Source organism: Amphiura filiformis, chromosome 13, assembly GCF_039555335.1.
Source record: "Amphiura filiformis chromosome 13, Afil_fr2py, whole genome shotgun sequence".
NCBI lineage: Eukaryota > Metazoa > Echinodermata > Ophiuroidea > Amphilepidida > Amphiuridae > Amphiura > Amphiura filiformis.
In genome coordinates, this window is record NC_092640.1 from 56,089,615 (window position 1) to 56,109,565 (window position 19,951).

A 19,951-nucleotide genomic window follows, 5' to 3' on the forward strand; every position below is an offset into this window, starting at 1 on the left:
GTCGTACTGTGAATTATAGGTTAAGGGGGCGCAACACTAAATAAGCGTCCCATAGGATAACGTGTGATTTTGGCCTAATTTGAGCGCCATTCCTGGCGTCCCTGCAATACTTGGCAAAATAAATTTGGTATCAAATTAAAGCTCTGTTTCTGTAGATTCCAAAACTTTTGTCGGCATATATCGATGACCGTTGACTTTTTTCGCTATTTCGCGGTGCAAAAAATATGGCCTAAAAATATACTAAATTCACCACTCACATTTCAAAATCGGAAGTTGTCTTCATCCGCCACAGAGAATTGCTTTTGAGATAAAATGTCCGTTTTTTTCTGCATGTTATCATTGACGACACTTGTCGAATTCATATGAGCTGATATTGAGTGATTTAAAGTGAACATGTCGGTAGATATGGTCGCTACAATCTCATACTCACTATGGACTATATTAGCCGAATTTCGTTCTTACATAAAATGCGTAGTGATTTAGTGTTGCGCCCCTTAATACATGAGTATCACTTGTTGAGAGAGAAATTGTACACAATAATGCACGCGTACTAAGATGCTGATGCGTCTAATGCACGAGCCCCGAAGGGGGGAGTGCATTAGACGCATCAACATCTCAGTACATTTTTTGTACAATTTCTCGAGCAATAAGTGATACTATTTCATACACGAGAAAAAAATCCCGTCATTTTTACTATTTTTATAACAAAATTGTCACCAAAAATGTTGGAAAATACCAGCAAATATAAGTGCATCCACCCGCAAAAAAAATGAACGCGCCCGAAAGCACTGCGCGTACTACGCGGAGCGCGCGCCTGTGCAATTATACAACATTTATGCACGGCTAGTAATTTACTAACGATTGCTCTGATTGGTTGTCACTATCTAGGAGTCTATGAAATAGTTTGAAATAGCGTCACTTAATAAAAAAATACCGGGCTAATGAATTTGGACGTAAGTCGAGAAATAGATGTCTTAATCAAAAAATCTAAAAATCGGCGTATAGCTCATCTTATTTTGCATCTTATACGTTAATTTTACTGGAATCGATTGACTGATTGCGAAGAAATAAGCGATTACATAACGCATGCGTCAATTCACTTCATTCCAAGTTTGAAAGAAGATCATTCAACACAATGCGCACTGTTAACTGTCAATGGGCTTCATACATATTTTGTTCGGTAAAATCTGTTTAAACCATCTGTTTCTTGCAAAACAATTAGGTTTTGTTCAAATTTTAAAACCTGCACGATATTGAACATGAAAGCTTGCGTGTAAGATGATGCTCGGTACTCGTAAGTATCTTTTTTCGTTAATATTGATATAAATGTTGCATAAAGAATTATTGCATAAAGAATTCCAGCTGGTTTAAGAAATTTCTCTCACACATGAATGTTTTTGGAATATTTTCAAGAAATTGTAATACAAAGTTTAAATCTTTTAGAACGTCAATGTTAATGCTGTATGGTATCAACATCACACGTAAAGTTGTAAGCACTTGATCATTGTCATTATTGGTTCAGATGTTCTTTGGAAAGTTGAAATATAAGATGTTTACACAACATTAACAATTAATCAATTCGATATCATAGACTTAAAGAGTTTTAAGTTGGAAAGCTTCCAATTGCAGAAATCGAAGTTTTCTCGGACAAACTGTTATTCATCTTCAGTGAAAGCACGAATAACATAACACCGTTGGATTATAAAATATATAATGTTTACTAAATTTAATGAGATACACAAACTTTGAGCTGTGAGCGAGTATGAAAAAAGCGCCTGTTTATCAAACTTGGAATGGACTGCATTGATGGGCGCATAATGTAATCGTCAATTTCTTCTCAACCAGGCAACCGAATCAAATAAAATTTTCGTATGTGATGCATAATAAAATAAGCTATGCGATACTTTTTAAATGTTTTGATTCTGGTGCCTATTTCTCGACTTACATTCAATTTTGTTCATTCGGTAATTTTTTCTGGGACACCCTGTATGTCACATCCCACAGGCTTACGTGTGGACAAACTAAATCTTGACCCTTTGACTATTCTAACGATTATGTAATTTAGATTTCTCTTCAGTCTTATATTTACCAAATAAAATGAGCGTCAAGTCGTCGCAAGTTGGTCGTTAGATGCCCTGGCTACTACGTTCAAGCCAGTAGTCTGTGAGAAGGGTGGTAGCAGAAGGTCTAGCCAAACTGATACAAGTTCAAATCGGTATTTTGTTTCTATATCCCATAAAAGAGTATAATGTACCCATGTCTGTGCATGTACGTCCTTTGTGAATGGTGGTACAATAGGCCGTTCACGAAGGACATAGGGCCTACTACTTGCTTGTACAGGTGCGCGGCAAACAAAGAACATCAAATTCAGTCAGCAGGAATGTCTCAAAACTACCGGGGGAAACAACCAACTTGCGAATTTACGCTCATTTCGTGATAGCACTAGGTCACAAAACTCTGAGAAAGATGGCATTTCAACAGTGAGAAATTAATCTGTCAAATTGGGTACAGTTGTTTTTGGACCACACTGTGGCGCAAATTGCGAAAACTGCCAAAGCGAGTGTACGAAACTTCCAGTCGTGTTGGCGTTGATGAAAAGCGCAACTCCAGTGATTGTACTTGCATAGGCGTCTACTTACTTGCAGTTATCAGGTAGAGCATAATAACAAAATGGCCGCTTGAATCCGTTGAAATTGGTAACCATGTGCGAATAATCTCCTTTATCTGACGAGAAATAGTAAACAGTTTATTAACTAAAACATCTACCAAAAAGTAATTACCCCCTTTAAATATGGAAATTATTCCTCAACTGTTGATTATTTGCCAAATTTGGAATATGCAGTCGAAGCAAAATTTATATCTGCGCATTATGACACCTCATTTGTTCCAATGGTCCCAATATTAATGTCGCAGCGTACATTTTAATGAAAGTTACAGCAAAATCATAGGCTTGTAGTCATGTGAAAATAGTATTTGGCTATTAATATAATGGGATTTTTCTGATGTTTGGTATATAAACAAATGTAAACACAATTCTTCATAGTACAGTGTTGTTTTGGGCTAGTAATAGTGTGCTTACAGTCCATATGCTTTCAAAGTAACTTTGCTAAAGAGTGTATAATGTATATATGATTGATTGTATGTGTATATGTTGACTCATTGCTTTTCTTTTGATTAAAAGACTCAGATATTGTTAACTTAATTAATCAGTGTGTTTTGTTGTGCATTCTAAAGTGAATTTGGGAAAAAGATGTTTTTGGCTTTGAGTCATTAACGACTCGTAACAATGAGTACAAACAAGTCTATAGTATTGGTTCAGTGGTTCTCTTGATATTTTGAGAAACTATCTCAAAACTGTTTACTTGGTAGTTGTAATGGGAAACAAACGGTCAGGGTAGTGTTTGGGCATTGTTATATTGGTCTTGCTTGCTTGGTCATGTTGTTTCCGTCGTGGTCTTGTGTTGCCGATTTGACGGCTTCTGTTTTTGAGATGTTTGTGATGGGTTCTGGTAATGAAAGCCAGTAATTAGTTATCATTGGTTGGTTATCGTCTTTGGTATATATGAATAATGAGTCTTTGCGAGTTGATAATATGGAATATAGGTATTTGGATGTTGGTGCCGTGACAGACGCTGGACAGGCTGAAGGAGATTTCCGATGTGCAGGGATAGGTGTCCTTGTCTAGCTTGCTATAAAATGAATAGACGCCCGATTCTTCTCCTTGATGACAGTTCCTCGAGGGAGAGGTCTTTTAGCATTTGCGTGACACACCCATATGTTCCAGCTCTTCTTTGCACAGTTTCCAACTGGTTGGTATTTTTGCTGGTGTAGGGGTCCCAAACGTATAGGCGTATTCTGCCAATGGACGGACAAGTGATCTATATACACCAAGTTTTGTGGTCTGATTGCATGAATGTTGAAATCTATGTGATATTACAGGGATTACAGCCCATACTTACCTTCGAAATAAACCCAGTCACCTTCGTCAAGTTCAGGAAGCGAACACTTTTGCATTATTATATCAGTTCCGCAGCACGTATTCCCATAAATCACTCCAGGATAAGGAGGGCCCTCGGGTATTTTCTGTAGGGTTCAAAATGACAAAACATATTGCTATAACACTTATAATATTTACACGATCTTATATCCATTCGCGAGTTTAATGCACACATCTATTTACTACTACTAAACAGTCGCGTGACTCGCGTCGCCTATTTTTAGGTCGTCCGAAGGAAAAGACCTTCTGGCATCACGAGTCGCCCGTCTGTGTTCCGTCTGTGTTATAGGGTGTTCTGCTGAAGTCCGTCTGTGTTCCGTCTGTGTTATAGGGTGTTCTGCTGAAGTCCGTCTGTGTTCTGTCTGTGTTTATAGGGTGTTCTGCTGAAGTCCGTCTGTGTTCCGTCTGTGTTTATAGGGTTTTCTGCTGAAGTCCGTCTGTGTTCCGTCTGTGTTTATAGGGTGTTCTGCTGAAGTCGTATAAATGAACTTACCGTCATAGTCAGTGGTACTGGGTGATATTTGTGTGGCGTGTAAATGACATCACGAAGTGACGTGTACAAACTGTCGTTTAGAAAGTAATCAACATGGACGGTTGGAACTGCAAGGTAAGACAGATAAAACCATGATATAAAACCCCGGATTCAAGAGAGAAGAAGAGAGATGGAGAACAGAGAAAGGAATAGAAAGGCATGCCGACAGATAACGAGTAATACTACGGAAACTGTACTATAATTTCGATCACAAACATTCTTAGAACATTTGAACATTGGTTTAGGTCATCTAAACTTTTCACAGTGAATAAGCCCATTCGATAATTCAGAACAGAGTGCATTGTGGGTAAAATCCTTGGACACGAAATGGGATATAATAACACAATCCATTCATAAAATAACATTCGTAAACTGTGTAATAAACTTTGACTGAGAGGAAATTCCTGTAATTTTATTTTTCATTTACAACACTCGTACTTTCAAAGTATATAGGTCCAAACTATCTTTACTTATGTTTTGTGGAACAAACAGACCAAACAATTGGAAAAAGGGTTCTTTCAAAAGTGCAAGGTTCATCACCATTGAAATACTGTGAGCCCGGCCGTGATACTAGCCCACCAGAATTTTACCCTCAATGCACTCTGATTACCAAACTTGCTTAAATTCGAGATAAAAGCGTCAAATTAAAGTGTATTAAATCTGATCATATAACAGGGTAAGGATTGGACTCTATGTTGTTTTTAATGTTTACCAGGGCCGGATCATAGTGGCAAGTGGGCATGGCCCAGGGGTCACGATCTAGAGTGTGCCAAACTTGACGCCTGTATGTGATTTTGCCTAAATTAATCGCAAGCATATTTGGGCGAATTGGGCAATTTCAACCATTATTTGCTCATTTTAGCTTCAATATGCTAGGTGGTAATTATGTCGCCGTGCCTAAGGGCCAGCAAAAGATAAATCCATCCCTGCTGCTTACCTGCACGCATTTCCTTGCCTTGTTTGATTCCAGGATTTCTCACGCGTTTTCCTATGACACCAGCTACTATTGTTCCTGCTGATTGCATATAGTACTGACCAGGTTCGGCAATTATATCGATATCGTCATCGGGAAAGTGCTCATTGAGCGACGTGTTCACAGCCTCTGCATATTCCTGTATAACATGTAAAACATCGTGATGATAACGAATAATATGATGCTGTTGCTGTTGCTACTGCTGGTGATGATGATGCAGTGTGTAAAATAAAGTAGCCCTACTACATGTATAGGGCCTTATAAACACGTTATATCTGAGAATCACCAAAACCCACTAAACCACTCCACCCGCAAGTCCGAACACGTAATTTTCCATTCGCTAGTCCGCCATCTGAAAAAGGTTCGCTAATCCGAATATCGGGTTCTCTAGTCCGAAGGTTCGCTAGTACACATAGTCCGAATAATAAATAAAGTTCTCTATTCCGAATAAAGAATAAGGCTCGCTAACCCGAACCCTAACTCTAACCCTAACACTAACGCTAACCCTTATTCTATATTCGGACCAGAGAACGTTCGGATGAGCGAACTTAATTTGGTTTTCGGACTAGCGACCCTTCGGACTAGAGAACCTCCGGACTAGCGACCCTTCGGACTACAGAGGAGTCACGACTATTTAACTCACTGAATATTGCAAACACCAATACTTATTAAAAACATATGTCCCACCTTACCTGAAATATTCCTTCAGAAAGCGCATATCCTGGGAACCCTCCGCCAATGTCCAGTGTTGTAAATTCGAAACCTAATTCCGAAGCAACGTTGAATACTTTTCGTGAAAATGTTATGGCATCCATGTACATCGCTGGTGTATTATTACCTGTACCTATGTGAAAACTTTTTTAAAAAATCCGAAAGATCACAATTATTAGAAAGGTCAGTAGCGGCTCTATAGTTTACAAGGAAAGCATAACTTCAGTGTAAAATGACAAGCCGTGGAGGCGCCATCAGCGGCAAGTTTTTTTTTCAACTGATCATGCTGATCGGGCTTTCACGTATTTTGTCTTCGCTGTCGTAGACGTGAAGCCACATGGACCCCTGAGCGTTACCATAGCGACTGGATCACGCTTTCATGAGAACCACAATAGCGGTATCAATGTATGGAATTTATAGATCAAATTTTAAATTACCAGTGTCTCAGTATAAAAACGGCCCATGGCAAATTTTCAGCTGAAAGTGTCATATTGCCCTTTGTTTACCTGCCAGTAAAGTTACTAAGTTGTTGCAAACGTTCCAATTTTTTTGCTAGAAGCAAAAGAAAACACGTATTCATATATTTCCCTATGAATTCAAAATGGCAAAAGTCACTTTATTTTCAAAATGGCAAATGTGGCATGGGCCATTTTTATACTGCGACACTCATCATTTTATTTTATTTAAGACCTGCAACCTCCTGATTCAGAAGAAAAACATCTTGCAAAGCTTACTAGGCAGTGAAACCCATTTTCTCCAAATTTTTGAAAGAAATTTGAAAACTTGATTTTCAAACAGCAGAACATCGAATGTCAGCGTATAGATATCGTTGTCATGCAAACCGCTTGATCCATCACTACGGAAGTAGTTGTGACCTTGGCAGGAAGTGACGTCAGTCTACGACAGCGTAAATCTATAATAGAAGCATTAAAACTTACTGGACACCAATGACATTGAGATTCAACATCCTAGCCACCTCAAGCAAACTGATAGCATCATCTTGCTCACAACCGAACTTAAGTCCTGGACAAAAGTCTGCAGTTGGATCATAAATGGCAAACCTCAGCAGCAGCCTGCAATGACATACAATTTGGAGATATTTACTCAAAATATGAAGAGCTATCTTAAGAACCACTGAACGAATACTAGGCTTGTTTGTACTCATTTTAGTGCATTTTACATACTGATTCCAAATATGGTCAATTTTTATTTTATTTTTTAATTAAAAAAAGAAAAGAAAGAAAGAAACCTGTCGTCTACAGTCCGGCGCAGTTGACACCCGCGTGGAGAGTAAGTGTTTTAAAATATTTTTGCTATCATACAAGTTATAAGTAATAAATCACAACAAAGTAGTTCAAAGTTCTCGCAACGCAAATTGTCACTTTATAATGGAATATTATAGATTTTCAATGAGAATTCATTATGAATTCGGCAGACGGTCGAATCCGGATTCGGCTTTTGGTTAATTCATGTTAGAATCATTGTTGAACTAGGTATACACAATTTAGCTCAAGAGGGCAGCATATCAATTTTGTAACGATGATAATCGTCGACCGTGCTGCACCGTTAGGTAACCCTGTGTGCCGCCCTCTTTCGTTTACTTATCACGATGAACACCAATTGATATGTTGCCACCTATAACCACACTAGAACTAAAGCGCTTGACCCCCTTGTCTCAAGCCGGGGTCTTAAATTCAAAATAATTCATGCGTAACGGATCAAAAAGACGAATCTGCCGAATTCATAACGATATGAATATAATAAGGATACAAAAAGGGTAACCCGGTAGCTTTCGTTTAAATAGCAGCCCTACATACGCCACTGATACGTGTCAGACATTTAGACAAATGATATGGTGTCAGAGAGCTTCAGGGGTATTGTGAGATGTGGGATGGCTGTTAAAGCTATATTGTTAGCAACATTTGTCCACAAAACGTTAGTTTTCACTATCATATAGTAGGCTTTGCTCATGCATGAGTGATAGAGATTCCCAGATCATCAAATAACGGTGAATAACACCCGTCATATACAGCTAATAAACTGACAGAACCAGGGTTAAGACAGGTAATCGTTTACAACGTTATGGTCACCTTGTCGTTAATGGAAAAAGAACCGAAACTTAATTGCCCATGGTTATGCGGCTGTCAGTTGCAGTTCCTGTCCCCCGGACCCGGGCTAGCGGGGATTTAGGCGGGGACATAATTTTGGAAACTGTTACAAACATGTAACAGTCCTGACTATGTCCCGACAGTGCAGGGGACCCAATGAGCTGTTACATCCCAAGCTAGGACCCAGCTAAGTCACCGCTATTTGCCCGCGGTCCGGGCGGTTATTGCATTTGACAGGCACATTATTAACTTACCTTGCTGAAGGGTGGATTTGTTTAATTTTCCGTAACTCGTTTTCATCATCAAATATCATTAGGTTGATGTGTTTGGCCACCGCATACTCGAGAGTTGAGGATTGCTTCCTTGTATGTGAAAGAATTATCCTCGATGGATCCACGCCAAGTCGCAGAACATTTTCGATTTCAGCCTATCGGGTTAAGGCAATAATAAGTGATGTGCATAAATAATAGACGCCGATTTAAATGTTAGTTTTTACTGATCACATAGTCCCTATTTAATTGCGAGCCAAACGGATATAAAAGGGGTTTTTTTAAAGACGAAAAAAGCGCAGTGATTTATAGTGCGCTACGCACAGGCACAACGCCTAGACATTGATCCACAAGCCTCAGCACACTTTACAGGTTGTCGCTGACCACTACGGCCCATGATCATTGCATAAACCATTAAACAACAATTCAGGGACTTTGCTGCTTTGATGGATTTATAGCCCTGTCCGGATTTGCCAAATAGTTCGCCCCATATTTGGAAGAAAATACTAGGAACTTAACAATGTTATGTATGTTGATATTATGAATACAGTATGTATTATCATAGTGATTAATACCCATCAGTTCAGGTGCCCGCTTACAACAATGAATTCTCTTGAATGATGAGAATTTCTTTTTATTAAATTTTACAACATTAATGATTAATAAACAAAATAGATGAATATACAACATGTTGCATTTTGGGATGCGACAGTAACATGAACTGATGTTTACCAATCATTTTGATACATGTCAAATTGGTAGCCTACCTTGCTTGCACAATCGAACGAAATTCCCATCGCCGCCATCATTTTTAGAATAACTGAATATGGCCTGCACTTTACAGCTAAAAAAGTGAATAACAACAAAATGTTATTAACAAGTAAACATTCGAGTAGAAAACTGACACGTTTAGGCATAAGTTCGGCGACATTTGGCGCATAGTAAGCCTACTTTGTCACAGACATATTTTGGCAAATAAATGGGCCAATAGATATGCCCGAAACATTTTTCCTTTTATCATGTTTATTTTGACACGAGTAGGCTACAAAAAAGCCTGTTCTACGGGCCCGACCGACCCAGAAATGCATTTTGGAGAATTATTTTTCTATTTTGCAAAAACCATGTAAAATCAGCTGATTTGAGGCCAAACAATTGATTGATTTAGGCTGATCATTGTTAGAAAATTGTGTTTGTAAAAAATCTTTTTTTTTGGCATAGGTCAAATGTTTCACCTTTTTTTCATAGGTCAAATGCAAATGTATCACCGGGATGCACTTTCGCTGAGATCACTAAATGGACTTTCTAGGGGCGGTCCTAGTTCCAGTAACTGTAACTCGGCATACCGAGTTACAGTGCACACTATTAATATCTATTTACAAGCCGACGACGAACGTCGGCTTGTTCTGTCTTACTCTAATTCTTTACCTAGCTGGGGGGTTTTCAACCCCCCGAGCTAGGTACTGTTTTGCTATCCGATCTTTCTTACCTAGCTGGGGGGTTTTCAACCCCCCGAGCTAGGTACTGTTTTTCTATCCGATTCCTCTTCTTTACCTAGCTGGGGGTTTACAACCCCCCAGCTAGGTACTGTTTTGCTATCGGATCTTTCTTCTTTCTGGCAATAAATTTGAAAATGCTTCTCCTCCTACATGTTTCACCCTACAATTACGTAACTTGCACATATGTATTGGCTATATCCAGCGCCCATAGGGTCTAAACAGAATTGGGGTAAATGGTCATTAAGGGGCATTTCCTGTATTTAACCAAATACCTTCAAAATGCTTCTTCTGCCACATATTATATTGTACAATGATGACATTTGCATATATGGATCGGCTATACCCCACGCCTAGAACTTGCATACAGAATTGGGGTCAAAGGTCATTAAAGGGGTAAAATCTTACAATTGCATTATCTGGACATCTGTAAGGGGTATAGGGCTCAAACTCGGTGACAACAAATCTCATGACCAGGGGAACAATTTGCACGGGTCAGGTCAAAGGTCATGCAGAGGTCATGCAGAGGTCAAATTTTAGAAATGAATTTCCTGGACATCTGTAAGGGGTACGGGGCTCAGACTTGGTGACAACAAACTTAATGATCAGGGGACATTTTGGAACACTTTGCAGGAGTCAGGTCAAAGGTTATCTGGGGTCAAATTTTATAATTTCATTTTTTGGATATCTGTAAGGGTTATGGGGCCCAAACTCTGTAAAAACATATCTCATGATCAGGGGAACATTTTGCAGGGGTCAGGTCAAAGGTCATGCAGAGGTCAAATCTTATAAATGTATTTTCTGGATATCTGTAAGTGGTACGGGGCTCAAACTTGGTGACAACAAACTTAATGACCAGGGGAACATATTTGGAACATTTTGTAGGGGTCAGATACCTCCAAAACACCAACACGCCCCAGCTAGGTTTGTGGTCTATGACCACCATTTGCCACTAGTTCTTTCTTCTTTCTGGCAACAAAATTCAAAATGCTTCTCCTCCTACATGGTACACCCTACAATTACGTAACTTGCACATATGTATCGGCTATATCCAGTGCCCATAGTGTCTAAACAGATTTGGAGTCAAAGGTCATTAAGGGGGCATTTCCGGTATTTAACCAAATACCTTCAAAATGCTTCTTCTGCCACATATTATATAGTACAATGATGTCATTTGCATAATGCATCAGCTATACCACGCGCCTATAACTTGCATACAGAATTGGGGTCAAAGGTCAGTAAGGGGTAAAATCTTACAATTTCATTATCTGGACATCTGTAAGGGGTATGGGACTCAAACTCAGTGACAACAAATCTTATGACCAGGGGAACATTTTGCATGGGTCAGGTCAAAGGTCATGCAGAGGTCAAAATTTAGAAATGCGTTTCCTGGACATCTGTAAGGGGTACAGGGCTCAAACTTGGTGACAATAAATTTAATGATCAGGGGAACATGTTGGAACACTTTACAGGGGTCAGATCAAAGGTTATCTGGGTCAAATCTTATAATTTCATTTTCTGGATATCTGTAAGGGGTATGTGGCTCAAACTCAATGACAACAAATCTCATGACCAGGGGAACATTTTGCAGGGTCAGGTCAAAGGTCATGCAGAGGTCAAATTTTCTGGACATCTGTAAGGGGTAAGGGGCTCAAACTCGGTGACAAAAAACTTGATGACCAGGGGATTATTTTTCTTTCTTTCTTCTTCTGGCAACAAACTTTAAAATGCTTCTCCTCCTACATGTTCCACCCTAAAATTACGTAACTTGCATATATGTATCGGCTATATCCAATGCCCATAGTGTCTAATCAGAATTGGGGTCAAAGGTCATTAAAGGGGCATTTCTGGTATTTAACCAAATATCTTCAAAATGCTTCTTCTGTCACATATTATATAGTACAATGATGTCATTTGCATATATGCATCGGCTATACCACACGCCTATAACTTGTATACGGAATTGGGGTCAAAGGTCATTAAGGGGGTGAAATCTTACAATTCTCGCTATTCGCAATAAGGGCGCCGCCAGCGGTTTGCGATGTAATCGTGATGTATCATGGGAAAATCGTGATGTATCATGGGAAAAGGTCGACATCCAAGTCCGCGCAATATGAATATTACCATGCTATTACATAGGAACACGTGACAATATTTTTAGTTTGTCAATATAACGGTATTACACGCAAATCGATAGAGAAAAAATTAATTGTGCACATTTCAAATCACATTATTAAGTATTATTGAGTTTTGAGAATCTGGCGTCGATGGTGGAGGAACATGATCAGAAATTTGCTAGTGTACAGTATGATATAGCCTCTCTCAATGAGCGGTTCAAGAACCTGAAAACAGAGAACGAAGAACTATATTTAAAACTAGATGACCTTGAAAACAGAGGTAGGCGTATTAATCTGATATTCCATAATGTTCCGGAGAAGGCTGAAGCTCGTGAGAATTGTATGGAGACCGTTAGTGACATCATCAATAACTATGTTGGTTTTGAGCAACCCTGTGAGGCTGTTGTTGAAAGGTGTCACCGTACAGGACAGAAAGGTGATAAACCACGCATCATCCATGTTGCTTTTTCATCGTATGCCGTCAGAGAAAAAGTTCGTAAAACTTGCATCTCTAAGTTTAAGCAGAGTTCATACAACGGTACCAAGATCGCGGTTGGGGAAGAATTTTCGAGGAGGGTCGTCCAATTACGCAAAGCAAAAATGGCTCGCTTTAAAGTCCTAAAAGAGGAAGGGAAGCGTCCTTTCTTTCTGTACCCAGCATCACTCAGATACAGAGTGAATGGAAAGCTCATTTCAGCTGACTGAGCCGTTTTCATGCATTTCTTTGCATCCTTGTTATAACTTTAAATGTTGAACTTTGTGACTTTACAATGAAGACGCGGCCTCTCGCTATTTTTTATAGTGATAGTATTAAAAAAGAACTGTAAAGCTGGTTACCATTTTCACACTTCGCGATCTCTGTTGCGTTTGTATTTGAATCGGCCTTTTCGTAAGTGTAATGAGATAGAATTTTGAGATAAAGTTATCTCATTTTGTTGCACATTCTTTGTACATGTAATTTCTTAAATTTTATAGCATGGTTCTTGAACAATTTAAAAGTTGTCATTTTCTCGTCTTCCATACTATGTACAAGATTCAGGGGTGTGATTTGTTTTGGTTTTTCCAGAATTCTGGCCAAAATTTTTGCCTTTTGGGTGATTTTTTTTTTTTTTTTTTTTTTTTTTTAAATCTTTTTTCTATTTTCTGGATTTTTTTCAAGCTTTGAATCGCACCCCTGAATATTGTTGTTTTTCATAGATCAGACCTCATTGAATTGTTGTTTGAATTTTCAACAACATTTGTTATTACATGCATATGTTTCTACAAAATGTAGCCCATCTTGACTGGAAAGCAAGGTTCTGGTAATGCTTCTTCACTGCTTGGGTTTGGTGCGCTCACCGGGGGTCACCTGGCGTCTTCAGCTGTTTATTTCTAGCTTGTGGTAAGATTGAAGAACTGCGTAATTTCAATTTGTATTGCGCTCTTTATAAGTTCCTAACATGTTTCACATGGAGCTTGAGCACTGTGAGATTGGTCATGTTTTCTCCTCATCCATGTTTAAGATGATTGTCCATCGATCAGGCTTCACTGAATCTTTGTATCAATTTTCAAAACAAAATGTTGCACTGTTTAAATTCTTCATGTTTTTCTTGTCTAGAGAGCAGGATGACACTTCTGCGCTGCCTGGATTTGGTGCGCTCCCCGGGGCCCTTTCACCGGGTCGACGGGCGTCTTCCGCTGAAGGTGCCGGTTGGTCCGGTGGGGGGTGCTCTGGCGGGTGTCCCGGGTTTAGGTCGTGTGGGGTGTTGTTTTGCTTTCTATTTACATTTTTTCCTAATGTAAGCATGAATTTGCATAATTTTTCGTATCTTGACCATTTTAATACGGTCTTGTTGGTCGTGTTTTAGTGCATAAATGTTTGCACTAAAAAAATAATCAATCATTCAAATTTGTCTTTTGCCAGCACTGTTGGATTTTGAACTGCCAATTGTTTTGCTGCCTTTGTCCCAGTGTTCAGGGCTGTTGCGTGATTTGAGGCCCTGACTTCGTGCGGCGTGCGCTTTTCAATTGCGTGTTCTTAATCAACTTTTATGTTTTTTCCTCCTTTTATGTTTCCTTCTCCCTTGTATTTTTTTTTTGTAATGTTTGCAGCTGTACATGTAATTCAAGATCCAACTACATTAGGTTTTGTGTATTCTACAGTTACGTTAGGGATATTGAAATTATATGCAGTATTTAGAATGACATACAATGTACATGTGTGTTTTTTTTGTAACCTTATGAACATTCAAGTATTTACATCAGAAGAGGATATCTTCGGGATTTTACTACCAATAGTTAAATGGTTCTAACTTTAAGTACTTTTAACTGTAGAGGTATTCAGGACACTTTCAAGCGTAAAAAAGTTTTTCATTACCTTAGGTCAATAGGAAGTGATATTATTTTTCTGCAGGAGACCCATTCTTCTACTACAGAGGAAACATTTTGGAAAACACAATGGGGTGCTCATGCCTGGTTTAACAGTTATGCTTCTAACAGCAGAGGGGTGGCCATTTTGATTAGTAATTCTATTTCTGTTGATGTTAAATCCATTTATAAAGATCCTAATGGAAGGTTTTTAATTTTGTCTGCTGTTTTGAATGGGTTCCCAGTTGTTTTGACAAATATTTATGCCCCTAATGCTGATGATCCCCAGTTTTATTTGGATGTGTTTGCCCACTTAGATAAATTTGATGGTTCATCCCTTGTTATTGCTGGTGATCTAAATTTAGCTTTGAGTGATCTTGATTACCGTGGTTCTCGTGCTCGCCATTCAAATATTAATGCAAGTGAAATGGTCAATATTTTGATCGAAGATTTGAATTTAATTGATGTATGGCGGCATTATCACCCTAACCTTAGGCATTATACCCGTCATCAACACAATCCTAAGGTTTTATCAAGATTGGATTATATTTTGATTTCAGAGAATATGATTGGTTCCTGTTATGGTTCTAAAATTCTTCCTGGGGTTAACTCAGATCACTCAATTGTTAATTTGACATTTGATTTGGATCCCAACCCCCGTGGCAGAGGCTACTGGAAATTGAATTGTAATTATCTTCGTAAAGATGCTGACTTTATTAAATTTATTAAAAATAAAATTGAGGAGTTTAAAATGACCAATCTTTGTAACACTGATTGTAATTCCAATTCTATCTGGGATGCTTTCAAATGTACCATCACTGGTTATTGTATTGAGTACACATCTAGAAAGAAGAAAGAGAGAACATCCTCTAAGAATAACCTTATTAATAAGATTAAGGAGCTTCAACTCAAATTGGTCGATGGTCTTGATGACGATGCTTATGCTACTATCAATGATGAGCTTAAAGAGTTAGATTCCCAGTTGAATAAGATTGTTGATTTTGAGACTGATGGGCTTATCACTAGATCCCGCTGCCGTTGGGCAGAAGAGGGTGAGAGAAGTTCCAAATACTTCTGCAATTTGGAGAAAAGATCTAATGAAAAGAAAAGCATTAATCGCATCAGGACTGCCGATCAAGATATGATAACAAACAAAAAGAATATTCTGGAGGAAATTCACAAATTTTATAGCAAGTTGTACCAATACTCTGGTATTGAAAAGAATTGTACTGAGTATGATGTAACAGTTAATGATTTTTTTAAACCCTCTTGATATTCCCAAGCTCTCCAATGAAGATAAAGATAATCTTGATCAAAAAAAAAAAAAAAATGAGGTTTTTCAGACTATTTCTTCTATGAATCACAACAAATCTCCAGGGTATGATGGCTTACCCGTCGAATTTTACATCATTTTTGGAACGACATTAGTGATATGCTTCTTGACTCTTTTAATTTTTCTTTTGAAAGTGGCCTTCTTAGTTTGTCCCAAAGAAATGGAATTATCACTTTATTGCCAAAGAAAGATAAGGATCTATTGGAAATTCAAAATTATAGACCAATCTCACTTCTTACTACTGATTACAAAATTATTGCCAAGACTATGGCTAACCGTTTAAAGAAATGTATTGGTAATTTGATCCATTCAGACCAGTCTGGCTTTTTAAAAGGCAGAAGCATTGGTAATAACATTAGGCTACTTTTAGATGTAATTGATTTTACTGAGGCGAATGATATCCCTGCCGCTGTTATTTTATTAGATATCCAAAAGCATTTGATTCGGTCAGTCATGAGTTCCTCTTTAAAGTGTTGGATCATCTTAATTTTGGTGAAAATTTTATCAAATGGGTTAAAACTTTTTACTCAGGCAGGAAATCTTTTGTTATTAACAACGGTTTCCTTACAAAATCAGTCAATATGGAACGGGGCATATTTCAAGGTTGCCCAATCTCCCCATACCTTTTCCTGTGTGTCATGGAGACGCTTGGGAGTGCAATTAGGATTAATTCCAATATTAAAGGTATTTTGGTTAACAGGAAAGAATTGAAAGTGTCCATGCTTGCTGATGACACTACATGTTACATTGATGGTTCAAAGGAATCATTTCAAAGTCTGTTTGATATCCTCAACACTTTTGGTAAATGCTCTGGTTGTAAGGTAAACATGTCTAAATCCAAATCAATTTGGATAGGCTCTAAAAAAGGCAACCAAGAGTTTCCATTTCAAGATAAGGGGCTTTGCTGGGTTCAAGACAAATTCAGTTACCTTGGTATTAATTTTTCCCTCAATCTGAGTTTGTTGTTTGACTTAAATTATAAGGTGAAACTGAAGCAAATTGAACAAACCTTAAATTGTTGGAAAGCTAGAAGTTTGTCACTCATTGGTAAAATTTGTGTCATAAAATCTCTTTTGCTTCCACAGTTGTTGTATCTTTTTTCTGTGCTCTGTATAAAAATTCCAGAAACTTTTTCAAAAATTTAAATAAATTATTTTTTAATTTCATCTGGAATGGGGGAAATGACAGAGTGAAGAGGGATTTTGTATGTCTTGATTATTCTTTGGGTGGTTTACGTATGGTTAATGTAAAGTGTTTTGCGGAGGCTCAAAAATTGATTTGGGTAAAATATTTACTTGATGACAACTATGAGTGCATGTGGAAATCTCTTGAGATTTCTTTTCTTCAAAAATTTCATTCTGATGTTAAAATTCTGTGGAAATCTCATGCACCTGAAAGTATTCTTTCGCGTCTGAAGAATGTGCAGCTGGCTGATTCAATAAGATCGTGGTATTCTTTTAGAGATAAAGCCACTGAAGACCTTGGTTATGAGATCCGAGAAATGAGGAGTCAGAATAGCACTTGTATTTGGTTCAATAGAAGTATTAGATCCAAATCAAAACAGTATTTTTATTACGATTCTTGGTATACTAAAGGGATTTGTACTCTATCTGATGTTCTTTATGATAATCTTCCCACACCAGTCTTAAAATCTTTTGACGACTTAATAATTGAATTTGATATCTCTTACAGAGATAGGAGAAAATATAATGTGTTGATGGATAGCATTGTTCATTATTGTGGGATGCTGGATGATTTTGAGGACCAGGATAATGACACTTTCGACATTTTCTCTAATAATCTTATCCTGGTCCCCAGGGTCCCTCGCTACACCTACAGTATAATGTTAAACAAGCTTCCCCCTGAAAGAATTCAAAAATTCTGGGAAGATATCTTTGAAGATTTTTGTGATAAGGGGAATGTAGGGTGGGAAGAAATTCATATCCGGAATTTCAAATGTACCATTGAGACTCAATTAAGATCATTTTATTTTAAACTATTCCATAAGGCAATTGCTTTCAACAGCTTTCTCCACAAAATTGGAAGAAAAGATTCTCCTCTTTGTTTCTTTTGTGACAAATTTCCCGAAACTGTGGTTCATTTTTTTGTGAATGTGATAAAGTTAAATGTATCTGGAATGAGTTATTTAACATGTTAAATGACAAACTTCACCTGAATATTCAGTTTAATAGTTTTGACCTTATGTTTGGTATTGCCAATGATAATTTACTTTCCTTTTTAATATTATGCAGTAAATACTACATTTACAGATGTAGATTTCAGGAAGTGAACCCAAACTTTACTGCTTTGAAAAACTTCATTTTGATGAAAAGAAAAATGGAATATGATATTGCTTATAAAAGGGTAAATTAAGTAATCACTTTAAAAAGTGGTGCTTTGACATTTGATGTACAAGGTGCATCAGCACTGTAATATTGGTTTGCCATTATGTCACATGTACATGTATGTTGACTCTGTATGATATACAAATTGTATCTCATTATTCATTATTTGTGCATTATGTAGTACACTATGCCATGTATGTATACACACATTTGCAGCTGTAATTGTGATTCTCTGTGATTATATTATTCTTATGTTTGCTTTTTTCAATAAAAAATCTAATGACAAAAAAAAAAAAAAAAAAAAAAAGTATTATTGAGTATCGATTCGCGTGTAACACCTTTATTTTGACAAAAATATTGTCACGTGTTACTATGTAATAGCATGGTAATATTCATATTGCGCGGACTTGGATGTCGACCTTTTGCATTATACATCACGATTACATCGCAAACCGCTGGCGGTGCCCTTATTGCGAATAGCGAGAATTGCATTATCTGTACATATGTAATGGGTATGGCGCTCAAACTCGGTGAAAACAGATCTCATGACCAGGGGAACATTTTGCAGGGGTCAGGTCAAAGGTCATACAGAGGTCAAATTTTAGAAGTGCATTTTCCAGACACCTGTAAGGGGTACGGGGCTCAAACTTGGTGACAACAAACTTGATAACCAGGGCAACCTTTTTGGAACACTTTGCAGGGTCAGGTCAAATGTTATCTGGGGTCAAATCTTATAATTTCATTTTCTGAATATCTGTAAGGGGTATGAGGCTCAAACTCAGTGACAATAAATCTCATGACCAGAGGAACATTTTGCAGGGGTCATGGCAAAGGTCATGCAGAGGTCAGATCTCAGAAACATATTTTCTGGACATCTATAAAGAGTACAGGGCTCAAACTCTGTGACAACAAAGTTGATGACAGGGGAACATATTTGGAACATTTTGCAGGGGTCAGGTTAAAGGTCATCTGGGATCAAATCGTAAAATTGCATTTTCTGGACATCTGTAAGGAGTACGGGACTCAAACACAGTGACAACAGACCTCATGACCAGGGGAACATTTTTGGAACATTTTGTAGGGGTCAGATACCTCCACAACACCAACACGCCCAGCTAGGTTTGTGGTCTATGACCACCATTTGCCACTAGTTCTTCTTCTTCTTCTTCTTCTTCTGGCAACTCGTGACATTTTGCGTGACTTGCCACGTTTCGCCCTAGCTCTCTTATGCTTCGACAGATTTCAACCATACTTGAGCCAAATGACCACTGGACTAGGCCAAACTTACATTTGACTTTGACTTGACTGTGACCTTTACCTTATAGCCAAAAATGTCGATTTCACAAATTACTCCTTCCACAAATTATATGCAATGATCATGTGACTCATGCATATGAATCAACGTTAACCAGTGCTCAAAACTTGTAAACAGATTTGAGGTCAAAGGTCATTAAGGGTCATTTCCGGTAAAAGTCTGAAAAATTTGTAAAAAATATTCAAAAAATCACTGTCTTTACAAATTACATAGCAGAGAGTGGCCATTAGCACACATGCATTGCTACTAGCCAGGATCTTTAGGATGCCTACAGTTTTGGGGTCAAAGGTCATTAAGGGGTTACTTCCGGTCAAAAACCAAAATTATCAAAAATGTTCAAAAAATTTTTATCTCAAAATGTAAACGGACCAGAGTAATATAACCATCATACATGAATCAGTGTTACCTGATG

The 19,951-nt window shown here is 37.9% G+C and overlaps 1 protein-coding gene across 1 annotated transcript in view; it reads right to left on the bottom strand.

The window, feature by feature from the left end:
* LOC140168556 (ornithine decarboxylase-like) overlaps window positions 1–19,951 on the bottom strand; it is a 92,792-nt gene that overhangs the window by 4,772 nt on the left and 68,069 nt on the right. Inside the window, exons 4-11 of the mRNA XM_072191956.1 lie at window positions 9,358–9,434; window positions 8,576–8,748; window positions 7,152–7,286; window positions 6,195–6,357; window positions 5,467–5,641; window positions 4,491–4,597; window positions 3,960–4,083; window positions 2,640–2,724 (exon numbers count right to left, since the gene is read on the bottom strand). Of these exons, the coding sequence (XP_072048057.1) occupies window positions 2,640–2,724; window positions 3,960–4,083; window positions 4,491–4,597; window positions 5,467–5,641; window positions 6,195–6,357; window positions 7,152–7,286; window positions 8,576–8,748; window positions 9,358–9,434 (1,039 nt within the window). The remainder of the gene's footprint in view (window positions 1–2,639; window positions 2,725–3,959; window positions 4,084–4,490; window positions 4,598–5,466; window positions 5,642–6,194; window positions 6,358–7,151; window positions 7,287–8,575; window positions 8,749–9,357; window positions 9,435–19,951) is intronic.